The following is a 24603-nucleotide window of genomic DNA, read 5'->3' as shown; positions in this document are numbered from 1 at the left end:
CATACAGATCTGCTACACAGTACACAGCTCTGCTACCTGCAGGTTACACATACATCTCTGTAACACAGTACACAGCTCTGCTACATGCAGGTTACACATACAGATCTACTACACAGTACACAGCTCTGCTACCTGCAGGTTACACATACAGATCTGCTACACAGTACACAGCTCTGCTACCTGCAGGTTATACATACAGATCTGCTACCTGCAGGTTACACATACATCTCTATAACACAGTACACCACTCTGCTACATGCAGGTTACACATACATCTCTGTAACACAGTACACAGCTCTGCTACCTGCAGGTTACACATACATCTCTGTAACACAGTACACAGCTCTGCTACATGCAGGTTACACATACAGATCTACTACACAGTACACAGCTCTGCTACCTGCAGGTTACACATACAGATCTGCTACACAGTACACAGCTCTGCTACCTGCAGGTTACACATACAGATCTGCTACCTGCAGGTTACACATACATCTCTGTAACACAGTACACAGCTCTGCTACATGCAGGTTACACACACATCTCTAGTACAGAGCTCTATTTGATGGCTACTGTTCTGTACACTCTACCAGCTGCTGTGTACGTCTGACCCCTCCCACACACGTGACTCGTCACATGGTCATGACGTCATCACAGGTCCTTTGCCTCTCCAGCAGCTAGCAGCTCCGTCAGGTGAATAGTGTGTGTAGTAGGGCGTATTTTGAGTTAGGGAGGACGGAGTTTTGGCTGATGCCTGATGGAGGACGGAGTTTTGTCTGATGTCTGAGGTCTGATGGAGTTTTGCCTGACGGAGGACGAAGTTTTATCTGATGTCTGAGGTCTGATGGAGTTTTGCCTGACGGAGAACGGAGTTTTGTCTGATGTCTGATGTCTGAGGTCTGATGGAGTTTTGCCTGACGGAGGACGGAGTTTTGTCTGATGTCTGAGGTCTGATGGAGTTTTGGGTGACGGAGGACGGAGTTTTGTCTGATGTCTGAGGTCTGATGGAGTTTTGCCTGACGGAGGACGGAGTTTTGTCTGATGTCTGAGGTCTGATGGAGTTTTGGGTGACGGAGGACGGAGTTTTGTCTGATGTCTGAGGTCTGATGGAGTTTTGGGTGACGGAGGACGGAGTTTTGTCTGATGTCTGAGGTCTGATGGAGTTTTGGGTGACGGAGGACGGAGTTGTGTCTGATGTCTGAGGTCTGATGGAGTTTTGCCTGATGGAGGACGGAGTTTTGTCTGATGTCTGAGGTCTGATGGAGTTTTGTCTGACGGAAGACAGAGTTTTGTCTGATGTCTGATGGAGTTTTGCCTGACGGAGGACGGAGTTTTGTCTGATGTCTGAGGGCTGATGGAGTTTTGCCTGACGGAGGATGGAGTTGTGGATGATGTCTGACGATGTCCTAATATGTATGCCGTACTTGTATCCTTCTATCCAACATACACCGAATATCCAGTAATATAGAACTGCCGGCAGACATGGAGGCTGAATCCTAGAAAATTCCTGCAAAGCATGTAACCAATAGCTAATGCACTGAAAGCGACAATGGAGGAACATGTAAGATGCAAGGAAAAGGGCGGTAGGAAACGATTAAGAAGTCATAGCCTTCTGACTATTTTCCAATGCTGATCTAGTACAGCGGTGAGAGACAGGGAGGTCTGTATCCGGGTAAGAAACTGTGGAGGAGGGAGGGAGACTATGTAATACATAGATCATACAGAGAGGAAAAGGTGGTCAGTGTTCTGGTGAGCGCCCCCTTCACCGTTTACCAGGCGCAGCGCTGTACAGTCTGTAGTGGCTGTTCCTGGTATTACAGCTCTCTGCAGTTCAGTCCCATTCAAGTGAGCTGCAATACCAGACATAGCCAACACTAACCGTACGGAGCCGTGCCTGGTAGACCATAAAGGTTACGAGCCTCACGGCCCGTTTAATAAGCTGCCAGTGCTGCCTCAGGATAGGCCATCAATATTATAGTCAAGGAAAACCACTTTAAAAAGATCTTTCTACCTTTTAGCGGACAGGTTATCAATGTGTAATGTCCCACCTCTGAGACCCCTATGCTACATGGCAACTGCATATTCATGAGGAGCACAGCCATCTCTGCAATCAGTTTATACCCAGATGCTTCCACCTTGCATTGCAACATGGAACACTGCCCCCCCCCCCCTTCTAAAACAGCTGATCGGCGGGGGGGCTCGGCCGTCGGACCTCCACTGATCAGATATTGAGAACCTAGGATAGGATAAAACACCCAGAAAACCCCCTTAAGCCAAAAAACTAAATTCCGATTTGCTTAGATCATGACCAATATAAAAATTCTATATCGACACAAGGGTATTAAAGCTCTATACATGTAGAACACTTCCTATGGATCCCTCTTCAAGAACATGTTGTAGTACTTTAGGAACACCACTTTCTTAGTCTTCCTTAATCCCTTACAGAGAAAATCAACATGCCATACTCCAGAGGTTTAAAGAGGACCTCTGGAGTATGGCATGTCGGTTTTAAATTACCTATTACAACTCTATGGTGCGCTCTTCCTCCATTATTCCTGCTAGAAGTTTATAAGTGAACCAAACAATTCCAGGCACTGACACATGCATATTAAAAAGGTATCTATCATATAAGAGCCTTCAGCATCCGTCTGATATTGGATATTCCTACTGTCATGAGCCGAGCAAAGCTGAATGTGTATTGCGCCGTGCGAAACGCTTTCACCTGCTTCTGGGATTTAGCAGCAATCTGCTAGATATTGCAAAATTATGCTTTACAGATGTTTTTAATAAAATGAAACGTGCATTAATACGGGGGTCAGACGTATTCACTGTCAGCCAAAACATTTTCATAAGGTTTACAAACAGTATCTAAGAGATCTCTGGTTTTCGTGGTTTAATGCTCTGAAACATTATTTGCCACAAAACGTAAGACGTGGTAAATGCTAAGTGTAGAAGAATCAGATCTCGGCACACAGTGAAGGTATAGCTCCTGAGAACCACGTGCTGCACTGTGACGCGGTTGGTTTCACACAGTCATCTTAAACGTTTTTTGTTTTTTTTTTGAGTTCTGCTAAATTTGGCTATTGTGTAACCCTATCTCCAGTGACTGTGCATTGGGTGCATGGTTTGTCTCAAAGCCCATGACTAAATAAGGCAATTTTGCCAGTTCGTGTGATGTGCCTCCCAGTCTGCCAGCCCCGAGCTCAGTGAATAGAAATGGTTATTTCAGCTCAGCAGCAGGAGGAAATGCTTGGACTGGAAAACAGTTCCTGTACAAAATTCACATACACCCTGCGCCGGAGCCAACGCATGATCTAGCTGGAAAGTTTAACTCTTCTGCACTCTACCCTGGCTCTACCGCTTTACTCCTCCAATCATCTCCTTATATCACATCTTTTACTTTTCCTCTTGGCTTAAAGGGAATCTTGTCAGGATCTTGGACTATTATCTGCTGTAATACATCCATAGTGCTTCAGATAAGAAATCCAGACTGCTATTTTTTACTTTTCTACTGCCCCCCCCCCCCCCTTTTCCCCTGTCCTACCGCTGGGACCCCCACCAATGACGAGAATGCGTGCCCTGTACCCCCCTGAAATGAACTGAGCGGCTGGTCAGGCATGCGCGTGGCCATTCTATTCAGTTCTATGGGAATTCCGGAGATAGCCGAGCGCTGTACACCTACCGCTGGGACTCCCACTGATAATAGTTATCTGGGCCTATCCTGATACTGGAATACTGCACTGAAATACGCTGTGCTAACATAATAGAGAGGACTCCTTTTTTTCCTTGCCTGGGCAAAATCTAAAAAATTAAAATAAAATGCAATACAGTAGTAGTCCAAATAAAAAAAATAAAAAAATAAAAATAAAAATAAAAATACACTGCTGTAAAGGTGATAAAATTATCAATGAAGTCACATTTACTACTTTTGTTCCCTGCTCTTTCCTGTGCCGTGCTGGCTGGTGTTTTTTTTTTATCTAGCTGCAGCAGTTGCATTTTGTGCACCACTGCAACCAATCACTGGCCTCAGTAGTGATGTCCTAAATATTGCTGAGGACAGTGATGGATGCACAATAACCCGTGTACACAATGTCACAGCTGCAGCCAAGGAAGAGGATGTAAGTGGTGCAGGAGTGGAGCATGGCACCAGAAGAGATAAGTATCGCTTCTTTTGTTATTTTATCTGTGTGATGTTAAATCGCTGGCCACAGTGGACTGTATGCGCATTTTCTCACCTGATGCTGTAATGAAGTTACTGCTGCACAAAGATAAGGTCCTTTACACAAACTGATCATTGGGGCCAGTTATCCTGGCAGGGTGTTTGTAGAAGTGCCCATTCCCAATTATTGGACCGTGTTAAGGTGCCAGAGATCACCCAATAATTGAGCAAATACTCATCCTTCGGGTAATTATGTCTTTCAGCCAGCATCAAAAAATAAATAAAAAATAAATAAAAAATAAATAAAAAATCATGGCTTCTGGCCAGCACTCCTGTATAAACAGGGAATTGCTGCCCAGAAACAATCATTCTCTATGGGAACAAGCAATCACTTGAGATGATGGCTGCATGTCAGGCAATTATCAGGAACATTTGGTAAAAGGCCCATTACTGTTGTACTCAAATCAGATGTTTCCCTGATGCACGACTCTCCTTCTCCCCCTTATGTTGTTTCACTAGAACACAGAGACCAGGAAACAGCAGCTGCATCCCCCTCCTCCCTCTCCATTTTACTGAGTTACTGTGGAGTTTGGTGAAGATTTATGGACAGCCTGTGGGGGAGGGGGGAGAATGGTGAACCACAGGCAGGGAGGTAGGTATAAAATAAAACAATAGTCCACATGTGCAGAAGTCCTAAGAACCTGTTTAAACACACCCTTGACCAGCATAAAGGACAGACAGGTTACATGTCTTACAGCCGCCTCTGGCCACAACACTGTAAATATCCGGCTTGTTCAAAGCAAAGCCGGCCATGTCTGATAAGGTGTCCACAGTCATAAAAAACACTATTATACACCGTCCCCATTGTTATTTAACACATTGTCAAATATCCTCCTATTCTGCACAGCAAATACATATGGAATATCCATTTCTTTAAAAGTATGAGGAAATGAGAAAATAAAACTGATAATGTTTCATTATTCCTTTACATCAGATTTTTCACACAAAAACATAACTTTCTTTTTATTTTACTTTACACGCTAATTAAATATAATATTATAAAAGGGGGTTGTGCAGAATTAGGAAAACATGACTGCTTTCTTCCAAAAACAGGACTTCACCTGTACACAGGTTGTATGTGGTATTGATCACTTGTTATTATCATATACTGTATTCACTTGTTAAACCCTCCTGTTGTTCCAGCGCTGCTCCCCACCTAGGTCTGTGCTTACCTAGCTACAGTAGTAATTTAGCCATATACCCTGTTACAGCAGTCCCCTGTCATATGTCACTGGGACCAACAATTGGCTGCAGCGGTCACGTGGGGTATACAGTTATGTCACTGCTGCAGCAGTCAAGTAAACACAGTTCGGCAGGGAGGAACAGAGCGATAGCCCTGGAACGACAGGGTCATTTAACCAGTGAGTATTTGTTTTTTTATTATTTTAACATCTCCCCCATGTGCAAATTTTCGCACAACCTGGAAACCCCTTTGAATTGCTGCTGCTCTATTAGACACGTAAATAACCAGCAATACCATGCAATGCTACAATGAAACACACAAATACTGTTAACCCCACAGAAATCTGCTTCAGATAGTCCCACTCCCATACATCGCTTACCTGTGCCTTTTCTCTCTTTGCTCGCACCAGAGTATCCTGGTAATGTTGAGCCACATTTGGTTCTACCCCTTCTAGCTTTGCTGCAGGAAGCTGTAATGCTTGTAAGGTCTTCTTAGCATCACCTTCATCCAAAGCTTCATTTATGAGCCCAATTGCCAAAATCCCTTTAATAAAAAATAAATAAAAAAGGTTTGCTTCCAGAGTTAGAGTCAGTCGGTTAAATCCTTCTCTCCCCAATATTATCTGTCAGGGCAGAGTCAGGAGCTCCCTGTAAAATGTAGACACTCTCAGCGGGACTGGCCAACAGTACACTAATGTGTATGGGGTGTAGTCGAAAGAAGGAAACAATAAATCTCCCATTACAATTTGATCACTGCACAAGTCATCTCCAGAGTTAAGAAACTTTCTTTGTACTGATACAATTAATCAGCATGTTTTATACCACTTTAAAAGCAAACTCAGCTCAGACTGCCTAGTCTTTCTGTGGTTTTGTCCATATTCTATTTCCTTAAAGGGGTTGTCCCATGAAAAATACTCTACAGTTTTCAAACCAGCTCCTGGATCTGAATACTTTTGTATTTGTAAGCAATAAAAAAGTTTATGTAGCCATTGAGTTATTCAATAAAATGTATCCGTTTAGCGCCACCCGCTGTTTGTTCTTTTTCTTAATTCTTTGACCAGCTCACTGAGAAGGCCGCACATGCTCAGTTTCATCCTTCAACTGCCCCCTGAGCTGCGATAGGGAGAGCTGAGACACGCCCCCTGAGCTGCGATAGGGAGAGCTGAGACACGCCCCCTGAGCTGCGATAGGGAGAGCTGAGACACGCCCCCTGAGCTGTGATAGGGAGAGCTGAGACACGCCCCCTGAGCTGTGATAGGGAGAGCTGAGACACGCCCCCTGAGCTGTGATAGGGAGAGCTGAGACACGCCCCCTGAGCTGTGATAGGGAGAGCTGAGACACACCTCCTGAGCTGCAGCAGAAAAGACACTCCCCTTGAGCTGTCAGCTTGATATAAATCAAGCAGATCAATGAATGAGGAGATCTCTGGATCAATGTGAGGTACAGGGCTGGTTCTAGCTTTGTTAGAAAGAGGTTGTTATGTACTGTATGATGTCTGGTTTTCATTATTTACATTAACAATGGGATAACCCCTTTAATGCTTCTGACCATGATCAATATGATGCTATACGAGTTTATTGTCACTACTCAGCACCTTCATACTACTATACTGCACACAGAGTGAACAAAACTAATAAAAGACAGGTTTGTCTTCATGAAGACATGCTTGACCAATGAATGCCTAGTTCTACACGCAGCTTGAGGCCTAGTTCACATTTCAGTTTTTCAAGAACATATGCTATCCACAACACACATCCCACTGTTTTTAGTGTGTGTGTTCATACATTGGTGGTTTTCTGCGGGTCAGTGGAAAAAACAAGGAGACATGCTTGAAATCACTGGGGGGAAAAAAAAAAAATCACAAAGACATGCACTGCTTTTGTCTTTGATGCAGACCAAACATGCCCATTGAAGTCTGTGTGTCCGTGATAAACCACTGACAACACAGTGAACCATTGGTAGTAGATGCCTGGAAATTAATTTTCACTGTGGAATACAGATGACACATGAAGAGCAAAAAACACGGAAACGTGAACGAGGCTGAGATGGAGGAGCATTGCTATTTCTGCTATTTCCTTTAATTTTTAAAAGACCACCTAGGTCAAACTTACTCTGTTTTCTATAGCTCAGATGATGGTGGTTGTGTGGGGCACCTATTGCAACATTTCATGACAAATTACATTTAAAATACTGTGCCTTAGGCCTGTATTACACTGGCTGATGGTCGGCCAGATCATCGCTAACAAGCATTCATAGGAATGCTCATTAGCAACGATCTGCCTATGTAAAAGTGCTGCCAATTAGCAGATGTAAGAGCAAACACTCGGTCATCGGGCAATCGCATCTTTTAGGGTCCATTCACACGTCCATATGTGTTTTGCGGATCCACAAATTGTGGATCCGCAAAACAGACACAGTCACAGCGCCGCCTCTCTCATAGAAAATGCCTTTTCTAGTCCGCAATTGCGGACAAGAATAGGACATGTTCTATTTTTTTGCGGAACGGAAGTGCAGATCCGCAAATGCGGACAGCACATTACGGCCCGATTGAAAATGAATGGGTCTGCACCGGTTCTGCAAAATTTGCGTAACAGATGCGGACCCATTTTTCAGATGTGTGAATGGACCCTTATGCAAGGTAAAAAAAAAAAATCATCATTTCCTGGCGGCAGATTGTGCCGTCTAATCACGCTCTGCTGCCAGCAAACAATCATTCTGTATGGGGACGAGCGATGGCATTAGTGACCACTCCTCCCCATACTGTGGAGGAGATCGCCACAAGTAATTGCAGCAGGCTCCTTCACTGACAAGCAGGTGACTGTTGGGAAGAAACGCTTCGTAAGGCTCATATGCCAGTGTTATACATCCCTTAGAAACCCCCCCAATGTTGTCATCTTTTTCACCGCTGGTTCACAATGGAATAGCCAAGTGTCTCATAATATGGATTGCAGTGATGATCATGACAACTTACTGGCATGCTCCTCGTGTACAGTGTTATTAACTTGATTCACGCATCCCTGGATATCGTTCCACGTAATAAACTCATTCCCTTCTTCCCGAGCCTGTTGTTTCAATTTTATCAATTCATCGATGTACCTGTCAGAAAGACATTAAATCAGACTTATCTCTGCACACAAAGAAATGATATTTCCTCTACCCACCTCGGACATAATATCATCTTGAGGGAGTGAATGTTAATCTACGCTTACACGTAGCAATGATCATCAGTGATGGCAGGTTCGCATTGTTCGCCCGCGAACATATGCGGGCTGCCATCTTTTTTCACAAGTCCGGCGAGGCACAGTGAAGCCCTTACCTGTGCCTGAGACGGTCTGAAAACAAGTGCGGGCGAACAATGCGAACTGGCCATCACTGATGATAATTAGGATCTGTTATGTTCCAAGTGATTGTAATCTTTATTTCTAGTTGAAAGCACAAAAGATCAACCATAAAAGATAAAACTTCTGATCAAAACCGATTGTGTGTACATAGAGATCATCACTATGGTTAACAGTGGGGCTCAGAAACGTTCCACCATGCGCTGTGTCTGGACATAGTTGTCAGGACTGTTTAGTGCATTTGGGATGTGTATCACACTGTGGCACTGCACGTCAGTGGGGCTATTCATACCGCCATATCAAAATTCACTGGTATACACAGGCAGAATCCATATAATCCAAAACATTGCCCCATAATGCAGTGCACTGTGTATGTCACACATTATTCTAGAAGCATCTAGAGAAAATCTCGATCTATGAAATAGCAAGGGTGCTAGGCTGGACTTGTGTTCATGTTTTTTCCCTAGCAATACATAAATAAAGCCCACAAACCTCTGAACATTTTCATCCTCTACGTCCATCAGGCCGGTGACCTGGTTGGTCAGCTGTTTGTAGACAGTGTTTACATCTCCGGTATCCAAAGCCCTGTTAATTAGAGCCACAGAGGACAACATCTCCACCGCAACAGAGAGCTCCGGGTGAGTGAGGTTCCCCTGTCAGAAAGAAGGTGTCAGAACATTAGCTAATTGGGATAAGTGTTAGTGAATAGAAATAAGCACATCAGTATCTGAGGACATGCTTTCTGTACTCCGCCTGTCATGAGCTGTACAAGGAGGTCTCATTTATGAGAAACCCTGTCCCAAGAATAAAAGCCTAGCTGTGATGTTTCCATGGCATACGGAGTCACCGTGCACTCTCCTGTGCCGTAAAGCATATGTGCACCACCAGACGGGCGAAGTACAGACGTATGAACCAACCGGACAAGAGGAGCAATTTATCACGTCTTACAGCTTTTAAAAAAGAAAACATACATACAGGATCTCTATAAGGGTCCATTCACACATCCGCAATTCTGTTCTACATTTTGCGGAACAGAACTGCAGACCCATTCATTTCTATGGGGCCGCACGATGTGCTGCCTGGATTGTGCTGCGCTTCCGGGTCTGCAATTCCGTTCCGGAAAAAAATAGAACATGTCCTATTCTTGTCCGCAATAGCAGACAAGATTAGGCATATTCTTTTATAGTGCCAGCGATGTGCAATCCGCAGAACGAACATTGCCGATGTCCGTGTTTTGCGGATCCGCAAAACACATACGGATGTGTGAATGGACCATTAATCTGTATAGTTCACTTTTTTTTTTAAAGACATAGGGGGAGATTTATCAATCTGATGTAAAGCAGAACAGGCTTCGTTGCCCATAGCAACCAGATTCCACCTTTAATTTTTCACAGCCCCATTGGATAATAAAAGGAGGAATCTAATTGGTTGATGTGGGCAATTAAGCCAGTTCTACTTTATACCAGTTTGATAAATCTCTTACCAGAACACGGACACCCTTTGAATTTTATTGTTCACATGCCCATATACTGACCCAGAAGTAAGGGTTCTGCTCATTTAAAGTAAAGTTTATTCTTATGTATTTGTAGGAGGGAGAATGCTATATGTACTTGTCCACCTCCAACACACATAAATATAAAGCAACCACCGCGTACTGTCATGCCTCATGCACACGACGTATTTGTTCTGCAATCCATAAAACATGGATACCGGCCGTGTGTGGCCCGAGCTTTCCCGTTCTGCACATCCCACTCTATTCTTCTCTGCAAAATAGTCAAGACTAGGACATGTTCTTTTTTGCTGGACAGCAGAATGGACATACGGATGCCCCATGAAAATACATGAGTTCCCATCCAAAAATACGGGTGTGTGCATAGGGCCTTAAAATGTATTGGCAAATGAAGCAGCACAGTATAGTACAGTGTAGTACATGCAGTTCTCTGGGGAAATATTACATGGCTTCCTGGAAACACTGCTCCGTCACAACTCACCTCTGGGCTCTGCTGCTGCAATGTGGCAAGCTCTCTCTGGTACAGCTCCTCTGCAAATGGGAATACCTCTGGTAGCTGGGCATCGGGGTTCATCAGCTCCTGTACAGTCTCTCCTGCCACCCCCTTTCTGATAGCGTCATTAATCCTGACCACTGCAGCCAGCCCTGCAATACAATAAGGGGCAGGATGCTATGGGAGGTCCATGTATGATACAGCCATAATACATGGAATACAATGTGCCCAGCCAATATATACAATATATACGGAGAGCAGTGATGTGTGATATGAACATAAATATCATTATCATCTTGTGTCCACATTGTATATATGACAGGGCATAAGTTATTAAAAGGAAAAGCACCATATTTTCTTACAGAGGACGGCACCCCTCTCAACATGTCGGTTTTAGTAACTGTTAACTGAATTCCCCATGAAATAACAATTCTTGAGCATCTATTCTTATGACTCTAGGTTGGACCATTACGCTATTACTCCTACTAGAAGTTTATGAATAAAGGTATATCAGGGTACTATCAGTTGGGGGGGTCCTGTACCATCTGACACTATCCAATAAGTGCTGCCAGTGACAAACTGTGCAAGGACACATCCGACTCTGGGAACCACCCTGCTGGATATTCATTCATAAGTTTCTGTCAGGAATAATAGAGGAACGAACATTCATACAGTTATAAGAAAAATTGCTTGGGGTTGTTATTACAAAGGGGATGCAAGAAGATACTAACACAGATGTCAAGGGAGGGGACAGGCCGTATTCAATATAAGAAGCACCCTATCCATTATCGGTGGGATCTACGAAGAACATATGCATTAAAACCGAAACACAATACTAAAAATAGGATCAAATACAGCTGATCTCTCCCATTATTCATGTAATCCCACTAGTATGTTATACAATAGACTTCCTCCTATAACAGTGATTAGCAACCTCCAGGTGTTCTGAAACTACAACTCCCAGAGTGCTCCATTCACTTCTATGGGAGTTAGAAGGACAGCCAAACATGTTTGCATGCTGGGAGTTGTAGTTTCACGGCAGCTTGAGTGCCGAAGGTTGCTGATCCCTGCCTTATAACATATTGATCATGGTATATCTTGTAGACACTGGTAAACGCTGCGATTTGTCATCACACGTATTTGTATCTTAGGTTTACAAATGGTCACATAAATGTCTGGAACAAATCTGACATGTGTGAACAGACCCTAATACTTAACAAAAAAGCTATGTCTTTTAAAAGGTGATCAGATGACAGAGCGGTTCTGTTTCGGAGACGGCCATGGTCACAGTAAAATCGCTAAGTTTGACAATTTATCACTGGATGTCGGGAGAGATAAGGATCAGTCTTCTGCTGGAGTCTTTTCTTCTGGAGGAGATAAGCCACTGCCAACGCCTTTCTCCCCTCTTCCTACTAAGAACTCCCACTCGCTTGGCCGAGCAGAGCAGGAACGGTATGAAGGTATGAGGAGTGAGAGCAGCTGCCTGATCCTCATCTCTCCCGACATCAGAGGCTAAGCCTGCCATGCCGAAATCTACAGGTTCAACCAAATCTAATGTGTATGGCCAGCTTAGGTTTACACCGTCTAAATACTAGGCAGGATCAGGCAACTGTCCTATAAATACACTCCGGAAATTAGCAAACTGCATCTCCTGCCAACAAAACAAAAAACTATACCCGATGCGGAGCAACCTCCCTGTGTATTGCTTGGCCTGATAGATACAAGTGCATTGTCAGACTCCTTTATTATATAGTTTACCAGTCTCTCACACATTTCTGCTGATAAAATGACTGTACTGCTGCCACATGGGTCTGAGCAGATGGTATCACAGCCACGATGTTAGCCATGAACAGGCTGCATTGTTAGGGATATGGAGCCTCTTCCACATGAGGGTTCGTGTAGATGGAACAGGAGGGCATTGTTTCCACTTGGTGCTACTATGGAGTACCTGGAGTCTTGCCATGAGTGCATTCAGGAATATCCATTAGACTGACTCATTCATGCCCCCACCCATCACTAGTACACGTCGTGGTCCTCAGACTTACTTCTCTGTAACTGCTGAGCTGAAGCATTGGCAGCGTCCACTCCGGCCTGCAACTCCTCCTTCTGTAGGGCTCCCGTCAAGCCGTTCTGTAAGGCATGGATCACACAGGACTATAAGTATACCACACATGTAATGGAGAGGGTAACGTCAGACGCATATTAATAAATCACAGATAACATTCAAAAAAACTCTGCTAAAATGATTTTACAATGATAATAGATGGTTAAATAGATAGATACATGATAGATAGAATATCATCACTGAGGGATAAATGACATACTGGATGGTATGAATACTGCTAGTGGTAATGGGGATATCACTGCTTGAGAAAAGTCCCAGTAAGAGGACCGAAACGTCGCTCTGGTGATTAAAGAACACCACTTTTGAATCCCATCCTTGGGAGCGCCGTGGAATTATTTTTCATTTTATCTTCATTGGATGCTGGATCATGCCCACAGCCGCTGGCACACTGCTTTGACATTTTTCCACCGCGGTCCCACTTTCATTATATTTTTAGATAGATAGATAGAATATCATAACTTGAAAATCTCAGTTCCTAAATGACGTCATGTGAGGGATGAATGACATACTGGATGGTATGAATACTGCTAATGGGGATTCAGAGACTCTAAACAAGGGGTTAACAGACCACACAAAAAATGATTCATTGACTGCCTTCACATACACACCCACATTCCTGACCTCCACACAGAACCTCTTTCTTTCTTGAACGGCGTGCCTATTTATAAACCCCTGCACATACAGGAGCTATACGTGTGCATGTGGGCATGCAGGTGCACCCACACCCATCCAGCATGGGCGCTGGGGGAGAGACGGGCATGCTTGGCTTACAACAGATGTATTCAGGGCCTCCCAACTAAACCGCAATTCTTCTTCTGCTGACATGACGTGCTAAGAACTGTGTCATCAAGGACTTCCGTATGAACAGGCTGCTGCAAAGACACTGCGCGCAAATGGTCACGTGCAGAGAAATGCACCTGACAGAAAATGACTTCAGGTCACGAATGTCTCCCTAGACAGAGGACAAAGCAGCGACACACAATAGTCAGTAACCGCAAGTCCTGGTACCTTCCCCATCCTTATTTCCTGCTTGTGTACAGCGCACACTGTTAGTAACTTGCTGATCGTATATATACACTGTAGGCACCGTAATCTGTGCAAAATGCCAAATTTTAGAAAAAGGTTTCTATTTCTGAGCCCAGTCAATCCATTTGCCGTCATGTCTTATCCGGCTACTTATCTATATACATACGCCTTGTGCATCTTAACTGGCTAAAAACCAGGAATGAGATATGACTAATGGTCCTGCTGGATTACTGTAATCTCCATAGCCTCTGTTTTATGACCTTCACAGATTATACTGTATTCTCAGCTGTAACCTTCATGGTACGTCCCTTCTCATGAGGCATAATGATGGCTCTGAGGCCACGGACATTGCACTACTTGTCCATATCTCAGATTTCAGTAACGCAGCCCGCTTCCACAATCTCAAACCCATCAAACAAACAGTATGTGCAACTTTTTGCACCTTTTTCCTTCAAGCCTTTCAACACAAGACTTATCCGAATGAATTGCAAGTATTATGTGACCAAAGTCTTTAAATGGCTCCAGTATACAAATCATTTCTGCAGTATTTTCCTGCAATTTATTTTTTTTTTAACTCCTTGCAAGTTGATCATGGATAGGGAAGTATGTCCGCTGTGAACCCCTGCAATCCCAAGTACAAGGGGTCCCCTCTATGAAGGTAGTTGTATTGCACCTCAGTCCGTAATTTTGTTAATTTCTATGGTCCTGACGTAGACAGCACTCTATCAGTCCCATAGAAGTGAATGGAGCAGTGCACTGACATGTGCCTACTGCTCCAAAAAAGACCCGCAAAAAATATACATCTCTGTTCACCTATGCAATGTCCTGCCAATCCAGTTCAGATGCTACGTTGGTCCCTACTGGTCTTTGTTTACAAGGAGCCAGCAATGTGATACATGACCATTGCTTCCACTCAGTCGCCTCGTCCTGTACTTAATTGTCATGGAACATGATTGTTGTCGTCAGTGATCACATGCACTATGGCGCATCTACACTCACCTAAAGAATTATTAGGAACACCATACTAATACGGTGTTGGACCCTCTTTTGCCTTCAGAACTGCCTTAATTCTATGTGGCATTGATTCAACAAGGTGCTGATAGCATTCTTTAGAAATGTTGGCCCATATTGATAGGATAGTATCTTGCAGTTGGAGATTTGAGGGATGCACATCCAGGGCACGAAGCTCTCGTTCCACCACATCCCAAAGATGCTCTATTGGGTTGAGATCTGGTGACTGTGGGGGCCATTTTAGTACAGTGAACTCATTGTCATGTTCAAGAAACCAATTTTAAATGAGTCGAGCTTTGTGACATGGTGCATTATCCTGCTGGAAGTAGCCATCAGAGGATGGGTACATGGTGGTCATGAAGGGATGGACATGGTCAGAAACAATGCTCAGGTAGCCCGTGAAAATTGAAACGATGGCCAATTGGCACTAAGGGGCCTAAAGTGTGCCCAGAAAACATCCCCCACACCATTACACCACCAGCCTGCACAGTGGTAACAAGGCATGATGGATACATGTTCTCATTCTATTTACGCCAAATTTGGACTCTACCATTTGAATGTCTCAACAGAAATCGAGATTCACTAGATCAGGCAACATTTTTCCAGTCTTCAACAGTCCAATTTTGGTGAGCTCGTGCAAATTGTAGCCTCTTTTTCCTATTTGTAGTGGAGATGAGTGGTACCCGGTGGGGTCTTCTGCTGTTGTAGCCCACCTTTCTTTTTCATTCTGACATTCAGTTTGGAGTTCAGGAGATTGTCTTGACCAGGACCACAACCCTACATGCATTGAAGCAACTGCCATGTGATTGGTTGACTAGATAATCGCATTAATGAGAAATAGAACAGGTTTTCCTAATAATTCTTTAGGTGAGTGTATGTTGGATAGGCATTTTTTTCCTCCCTAAGAATCAGACAGCCCCTTTATCTCAGAACATGGTAGCATAATGGCACTATGAGGATAGCGGCAAACAAAACCTTAATATTTTTGAAGACCAAATACGGCAATTGTATTACAAGAACAAAAATAAATGAACATGTAATAAACGAAAATAGAAAAAATAGAAGAAAAGAAAAGAACACGCCCATTATAAAAACAAGGCTTACATGTAAATATAAAATGTCTATTCAGATTAGGAAACAACTCACCTCCAATTTCTGCTGCTTATCGCTCTGCAGCTGATTAAAGTACCACTCGGCGTTGTCCCTTTGCAATGCTCTTAGTGCAAGTGCTTGATTGGAGAGAGCCTCAAACAGCACTGGTGGGCTGCCGTTCTCCAGAGCTTGGTCAACCCTTCCAATGGCTGATTGCACTAAACAGAGAAAAGTGGCAGTGTCATCAGGAAACATACTGAATACAGTAGTGCTTAAGAGTTTGTGAACTTTTAGAATGTTCTATATTTCTGCATAAATTTGACCTAAAACAACATCAGATTTTCACACAGGTCATAAAAGTAGATAAAGATAACCTAATCATTACAAGTAAAAAATATATGGGGGGGGAGGATTTATCAACAGAGTTCCATCATAGGGGGTCAATACTGAAAAAGAACTGATCAGTTTCATCCCCATGCATTCTGAATGGAGAGTAATCCATTCAGGATGCATCAGGATGCCTTCAGTTCAGTCACTGAATGGTATTTTGGACAGAGGAAATACTGCAGCATGCTGTGGTATTATCTCCATCCAAAATTCCGGATCAGTTGCCAGAATGCCGGATCCATCCTTCTTTTTAAATCAGATGATTTTTATTGCTTTTACAAAATTTTTGTTATACAAAAACAACGATAGTAACCCTCCCCCCCCCCAACCAAAGGCACAGTCACTGAAGATGCATATCATAGTCCATATCTGTGATCGACAAGTCCATCCCAAAGAATCATATTATAGTCTCCTACACCATCTTATAGGACATCCGAACGCTCTCACATTTCAAAATCATTCCAACTAACATACCACTCCACGCACCCCTTACATACCCCCATTCGTACCTCACCCCACTCACATACACCCAACACCCTCACTTCTGACCCGCCAGCTCTCCTTCCATTAACAAATATTAGGACGGTTCAAAGTGGGAGATCCACGAGGACCAGATTGCCTCAAATCTTTTTGCTGAGTTCCTCTGTAAATACACATATTCCTCCAGCCGGACTAGAGTATGCACCCTATCTATCACTTCCTGAACCACAGGGGCTAACTCATCTATCCAATGAGCCGCTATACATTTCCTTGCTTGATATAAAATTCTCATCACCGCTATTTTCTTTTTCATCATGTGCCTAGGTACTTTCACCAATCCCAATAGACAAGTCAGTGAGCTAGCCTCCAATCTAATGCTAAACACCCTATTGATAAGTTCCACTACTCCATTCCAGTACCTCCTCGGATCCATCCTTCTGGTCTGCACAGGTAAAAATAAGAAAAAATATATATAATGGATCAGTTTCTCCGGATGACATCTGGAGAGACGGATCAGTTCTTGCAATGGATTTGTAAGACAGATTCTCATCCGGATCTGTCTACAAATGCTGCCTTTTGCATGCACACTGCCGGATCACTCTGCCGCAAGTGTGAAAGTAAAAAACAAAATCACAGAAAAAACAAAGATAAAAACATCCTGCACAATACGATATATAAATGTGCGGATGTCCCTGGGCCTCAATGAGTGAGGACTTTCTTCATATATAATTTTTGCATCTACTTTACTAAGTGCATTATTACCTTATTTCTGTGATTTTCTTCAATAATATGGCCAGGGACATCCGCACATTTATATATCATACCGTGCAGGATGTTTTTATCTTTGTTTTTCTGTGATTTTTTTTGTTCATGTAGTATATGCTTGAGGGAGTGGTACCTTCAAGTGTGAATGCGCTCCTACTTTATCTTGGGAGTAGCATTCCTTTGCACTTTTGCCCTTCCTATCCAATAGAGCGCCTTGATTAGGTGTTACATATAGGTGTGCTTGCTCCTCCTCCCATTGGTTGCTTGATGCACATGGAGGTGACTAGGAGCAGCACACCATATGTGCGGGGTCTGCCCTCCTGAACATAAAAGCCCAATCGCTTAGGTAGGTTTAGCGTAGGACCCACCTGACCAGAGACCACCTTGGCGCTTGGTAGGCGGGCACAGATGTGTTTTGATCAAAGTGTGAAAGTAGCCTTAGTCCTGGGCATTTATTTCTTGAGGAAAATGATCCAAATCACATGTCTGTGAGTGGTCAAAGTATGTGAACCTTTGCTTTCAGTATCTGGTGTTCAGTAATAACTGCAACCAAACGTTTCTGGTAATTGTTGATTAGTCCTGCACATTGGCTTGGAGGAATTTTAGCCAATTCTTCTGTACAAAACCACTTCAATTCTATCATGTTGGTGGGTTTCCTCCCATGAACTGCTCACTTCCAAAACATTTCTATTGTGTTAAGGTCAGAACTTTAACCTTATTCTTCTTTAACGATTTTTTGGTAGAACGACTTGTGTGCTTAGGGTCGTTGTCTTGCTGCATGAGCCACGTTCTCTTGAGATTTAGCTCTCAGACAGATGTCCTGACATTTTCCTTTACAATTTTCTAGTATAATTCAGAATTCATTGTTCCATCAATGAGGACAAGCCACCTTGGCCCAGATGCTGCAAAACAGGCTCAAATCATGATGGCTCAAAACAGAACACTTCTCATTTAAACCATAAAAAGGTATTTTTTTGTCTGATCCATTCACAAAACACTGCTCCAATAGTCTTCTGGTTTGTCCAGGTGATATTTTGCAAACTGCAGATGGGCAGCAATGTTTTTTCGGGGGGTAGAACAGCTGCTTTCTCCTAGCATTCCTGCCATGCACACCACTGTTTAGTGTCTTCCTGATGGTGGACTCATTAACATTAACATTAGTTAATGTGAGAAAGGCCTTTAGTTACTTAGAGGTTAACTTGGGTTCCTTTGTGACCTTGCAGACTGAAGAAGCTTAAAATGTAGAGATTGTTTTGTAACCTTTCCCAGCCTGATGTGCATCAACAAATCTTCTTCTGAGGTCCTCGGAAATTTTCTTTGTTCGTGCTCTGATACACTTCCACAAACATGTCTTGTGAAGATCAGACTTTGATAGATCCACACTCACAAGTGATTGTCATCCCATTGATTGAAAGCACCTGACTAAGTTTACCTTCAAATTATTTTGCCACTCACAGAAATGTGATATTATATCAAGTCTAATTTTTTTACTAATTTGTTTGATTTGGTTATTTGCATCTAGTTTTGGAACTTGTGTAAAATTCTGATGTAATTTTAGGCCACATTTATGCAGAAATATTGAAAATATGTACATTCTAATGCTAGAATCCCGCAAACGCATTCCATCTTATAGTATAATTTCCATCCGATGTCTGGCAGTCGCTCATATCCCCCAGCTATATTGAAATATTGTACTTCTTTTATTGTGTAAATTAGGTCTGTAACTGTGACAACGAATTAAGCAGTAATTATTCTTAAACACTGATAGCAGCCTGTTACAGAGTTACATATTGTATATTCTCGGCTGTAGATATGCTCAGTAAATGTAGCCAGCAATACGCTAGAGCAGGCATCCTCAAACTGCGGCCCTCCAGATGTTGAAGAACTACAACTCCCAGCATGCCCGAACAGCCTACAGGTATCAGCCTACAGCAGGGCATTGTGGGAGTTTTACAACAGCTGGAGGGCCGCAGTTTGAGGAAGCCTGCACTAGACAGACATGTACAGCACGTGTGCCCTGGCTGGATAACATTCGTAACTAAAGCAAATAAATAAGTAAGGCTACTTTCACACCTGAGTTTAGGTGCGGATCCGTCTGGTATCTTCACAGACAGATCCGCACATATAATGCAAACGCTTGTATCCGTTCAGAACGGATCCGTTTGCATTACCATGAACGGATAAGTTTTGACTTACATTGAAAGTCAATGGGAGGCGGATCAGTTTTCAATTGCACCATATTGTGTCAGTAAAAACGGATCTGTCCCCATTGACTTAGGCCTCTTTCACACTACAGTATGTCCATTTCAGTGTTTTGCGGTCCATTTTTCAGTTTTTTGCTTCCGTTGTGGTTCCGTTTCCGTTCCGTTGTTCCGTTCTTCCGTATGGCATATACAGTATACAGTAATTACATAGAAAAAATTGGGCTGGGCATAACATTTGACATGTTCTATCTTTCAACGGAACGGAAATACGGAAACGGAATGCATACGGAACACATTCATTTTTTTTTGCGGAACCATTGAAATGAATGGTTCCGTATACGGAACGCAAAAAACGGACCGCAAAACGGAAAAAAAAAACGGTAGTGTGAAAGAGGCCTTGCAGGCAGCGTTTTGGTGTCCGCCTCCAGAACGGAATGGAGGCTGAACGGAGGCAAACTGATGCATTCTGAACAGATCCTTATCCATTCAGAATGCATTGGGACTGAACTGGTCCGTTTTGGGCCGCTTGCGAGAGCCTTGAAACGGATCTCACAGGCGGGCCCAGAAACGGCAGTGTGAAAGTAGCCTAAAGCTAATAACTCTGATACTTACAATTCACTTTGTTGATATTGCCTTGTATTTCAGCTTGAGTTAGCAGTTCCTCGTACACATCTCGTTCGGCCCCCTCATTCTCAGAATTTATCTGAAAAATTAAAAAACACAGAACTGTAATTAATACAACTGGTCTTTTAGTGCCTTACCGTCAAACTTTTTTTTTTTTTTTTTTTTTACTCCCTGCTTTCTAAAAGCTATAACCCCCATTTTTGTGGAACATGTACTTTCTAATGGCACCATGCAGTATTCCATATGACTTATTGGGAAGCTAAAAAAAATGGCTTTAGGATTTTAGTTGTTACAGCATTTTTTCACTGGGCGGAAAAATTAGGGTGTTACCTTTATTCTGTGGGTCAGAACCATTACAGCCGTAATAATTTTATAAACTTTGTTATGTTTTAATAATTTTATTCAAAAAAATAAACTTTGGAAAAAAACATTGTCTTTGAATCGCCATACCTGGACACCCATAACCTTTTATATTTTGGTCTACAAAGCTTTGTAAGGGCTCATTTCTTGCGGGTTCAACTGTAGTTTCTATTGATAAGATTTGGGGCCATGTACAACTGATCACTTTATATTATTCTGGAATCTGATCCTTATCTTGGCCAAACACATGTGATCGCTCACAGATGAAAGCTCACTCGGCCAACAGCTATTTCTCCCAATGAAAGTTCTTTTTTATATTAACAGGAAGTTGAGAATAGGCAAGGATCTCTGGCAGCACATCATTTTCCTCTGGAAATAAAAGATGGCCAATTCCACTTTCCCCAAAATTAAAATATTGGGGGAATAGTTATATCCCTATAAACATTAGGCTGCCAGCTGATCTCCTCAGCCATTTTGACCTAGTGTGCAGACAGAGAGAATACTGAACCTTTGATGTGCTTCAGATCCTTCTTGACAGATTAGAAGTTTATAGGTTGGCAGGATTCATATAAATAATCACTCACCCGTTTCTTGGCATTCTCCATTTTATGTTGCTTTGCTTGATAAAGGGTGTTTTGATAAACAGTAGAAAGGGGCTCATTAAGATTAACTAACATGGCGTTAGGATTCTTCAGAGCAGTGAAGGTTTCTGCAGGAACTCCCCGGTCTATTGCTTCATTGATGGCAATTACAGCTGCATGCACTGCAAAATACCAGAGAGATTATACAAAACTTCAATATCTGTTCCGCAAAATTGATTTGCTCCAGCCAAGCAATACAAGTCTTAGCCAGTCAGGCAACAAGATGAGCGAGTGGTACACAGTAAATGGGCAAATATCCCGCTGCACATTCCCCACATATCAAGTGTACAGGTACGAGAGATAAATCAATATTGTTTTCAAAAATATAGTACAGAGTCCCAGAAATACTATTTTCGCAAATTGGACTGTGTCTACAACTTTCACAGCCAGCCTCATACTAAATGTTGTCTAGAGGATAAAGGCTTCACTGTGCCATCTGAGGCCGGTGCCGCCATTGGGGCCCAGGACGACGGCGCCGCCATTGGGGCCCAGGACGACGGCGCCGCCATTGGGGCCCAGGACGACGGCGCCGCCATTGGGGCATCTGAGGCTAGCACTGTCATTTGGGTATCTGTATACAGCAGGGGTGCACAACCTGCGGCCCGGGGGCCACATGCGGACCTTGATACTATTCCGTGCAGCCCCCCAAACCATCTGGTAACAGACATGTATGTCTATGTCTTGTGGCTGCTCACATGCATTCTTCATTTATTTCGCCCATTAGATGGGAGTTCTAGAAGAGCAACTAGATATTAATGGTGTGTACTCTGTGTTCAATATGCCAGAAATACAGTATTTCAGTTGGTAATACCCCTTTAAATTATATTTTCGGCCCTCATGATTGGGGGCCACATTGCCAAACTGAACCAACCAGAAAACGTTGTGCACCTCCGGTATACAGCATAGTCAATGGGGAGATTTGTGGTGAGGTCTGTTATATGTGCTTAGTTCTCATTTAATCACTTGCTCTGGTCATAATTGTATAAAAAAGTACTAATAAATAAGGTATCACACCTGTGCCACAGATTTTCAGTGGTATATCCAAATAACTGTTTTGGGACTGCTGGTAGTAGATGACCACATGTTATTATTGCCACTACCGCGTTACTATATAACGTTAATAGTCAGCAGCTCGCCATGTCCTCCTTACAATAGACAGTAAGAAAGGTCAATACTGCAAACTACCCATCACTGTTATCAATGTTTTTCTTCCACCAGAATATGTAAAGAGATATCTCTCAAATAAAAATAACCCTTTCGCTAGCGCCATCTTGTGGTAGTGGCAACCTAAGGGTCAAAATTCAACTTTTTAAGAAGCCTTCGGACAGGACAAGGGAAAATAGCCAAGGCAACTCAACATCCATCCACAGACCACTGTTTCGGGGGTGCTTGCCCCTCATCAACATGGAGTAGGATTCTGGCTGGCCTCGGATGGAGCTTAAGCAGTGTACTGGCTCTCCTTAAAGAGACCAGCTGTGTATGAATACTTATTTGCAATGCTCCGAGGAGAAAATATACAAAAAGTTACTTGGGAGATATCTCTTTGCATACTGTTTTCCCCTGGAGCATTGCCAATAAGTCTCCATACCCAGGAGTATTTCCTGTAAGTCTCCGTACAGGACCGGTCTCTTTAAGGACAGACAGTTACCTGCCTAAGCTACTTCCACCAGAATGAATAGCTAAATGCAAATAAATGCAGAATGACTAACCTAATCAATATCCGTTATGATCCTGGAGAGGTCTGGAGTCTAAGCTGTTGGTCTGTTGGTCTGATGGAAGAAGCAGCTGGCCGGTGGTGGGCTATGTGTTACAGTGGTGAAGTGACTGATAAGCTATGGTGTCCACTCTGGATTACCAGTCCATTCACTTTTTGGAAAAGACTGCCAGTGAATTACTGCTTCTTCAAACCGACTGATGGCTCAGTACTCCGAAACTCTCCGGGGATAAATTAGCTATTATCAGGTGGGTCACCCTGCATTTATTTGTATTTAGCCTTTGATTCAGATGGTCTCTGAGGGGAATTTTAGAAAGGGTAATGATCATTGAAATCTTCATTCACTCAATAGCAAAAAAATGGGTACATCTTTTATGAGTTATTAGAAAATGAGTTGTCTCATGTAGAGTGGCAATAACGCTGGCAAATACAGTGCCGACAACTGCCCCATGTGCCTAAAAAATGGCAAACTTCATTACATGATGTGACTACATTAGTCGGGGCAGCTAGTGGCTCAGTGGTTAGCATTGTTGCTCTGGTAAAGTTTGCATGTTCCCCCCATATTTGTGTGGGTACTCCAGCTACCACCCACACTCTATACACATACTGAAAGGATAATCTGGAATTTAGACCACTGACCATCCCTTTATTAAGACATTGAATGAGTAACATTTTGGAGAAGTAGTTTTTTTTTACTATAAATAAAGAAAACATTGCAATAATTAGAAGATGTGATGAAGTATAATACCAGAGGACGTCTACAACAGAAAGTGTTCAATAGTGCATCTTACAAAGCACAATAACATACTGTCTGCTCTCCCGTATCCTCCTGAAAACAATCCAATAGGTTTTAACCAGGCCCTTAAAGGCCCATTGTGTTGGAAAGTTCCAGTCATTATAAAGTCACGTAATCACTTTTCGATTGCTAAATGAATTTAATGGGTAGAATTGGCAACCTGCCCGATGTGCCCAAAGAGTCATTTGTACAGATAATGACCTCCAGGAAATAGCTTCTAAGTAGATGAAAGCAAGAGGTCTGTGAACAGAGTCCCTCCAAAAAAAAGAGATATGTTACAAACATCAGCGCCCTCCGAGTAAAACAGCACAGCAGCTACTAGGTCTCACTGGAGGTGGTTGTCACAGATCTAATCCGCCTTAAAGTGACCCTCTAGAATACTCCCTTACTAAGGGTCCTATTAGAAGGGCATATATTCTATTCATGAACGAGCATCAAGTGATTATTTAGAGAGTTGTTTGCTTATGTGCGTCAGATATCTGATATCTTTTTTTTAACCGTTGCTTGTTGGGTAATCTGGACTTTATAATCATTTTGCCCTCATTCCACGAGCAGACCTTCCGCCATAGCAGCCTGCTGTGGAGTGCAGGATCTGCTCTGTTCATCAGGGACCGGGGCTAGGTGAGCATTACTTTT

The 24603-nt window shown here is 43.0% G+C and overlaps 1 protein-coding gene across 1 annotated transcript in view; it reads right to left on the bottom strand.

Moving 5' to 3' along the window:
- Positions 1–24603, bottom strand: part of IQGAP1 (IQ motif containing GTPase activating protein 1) — a 145231-nt gene that overhangs the window by 48843 nt on the left and 71785 nt on the right. The window contains exons 8-15 of the mRNA XM_044279561.1: positions 21401–21579; positions 20445–20535; positions 16051–16214; positions 12788–12872; positions 10731–10894; positions 9232–9392; positions 8373–8497; positions 5782–5945 (exon numbers count right to left, since the gene is read on the bottom strand). Coding sequence (XP_044135496.1) covers positions 5782–5945; positions 8373–8497; positions 9232–9392; positions 10731–10894; positions 12788–12872; positions 16051–16214; positions 20445–20535; positions 21401–21579 — 1133 coding nt within the window. The remainder of the gene's footprint in view (positions 1–5781; positions 5946–8372; positions 8498–9231; positions 9393–10730; positions 10895–12787; positions 12873–16050; positions 16215–20444; positions 20536–21400; positions 21580–24603) is intronic.

The sequence above is a fragment of the Bufo gargarizans genome, chromosome 2 (genome assembly GCF_014858855.1).
Source record: "Bufo gargarizans isolate SCDJY-AF-19 chromosome 2, ASM1485885v1, whole genome shotgun sequence".
In the NCBI taxonomy this organism is placed as follows: domain Eukaryota; kingdom Metazoa; phylum Chordata; class Amphibia; order Anura; family Bufonidae; genus Bufo; species Bufo gargarizans.
This window is presented reverse-complemented; position numbering and strand designations above follow the sequence as displayed.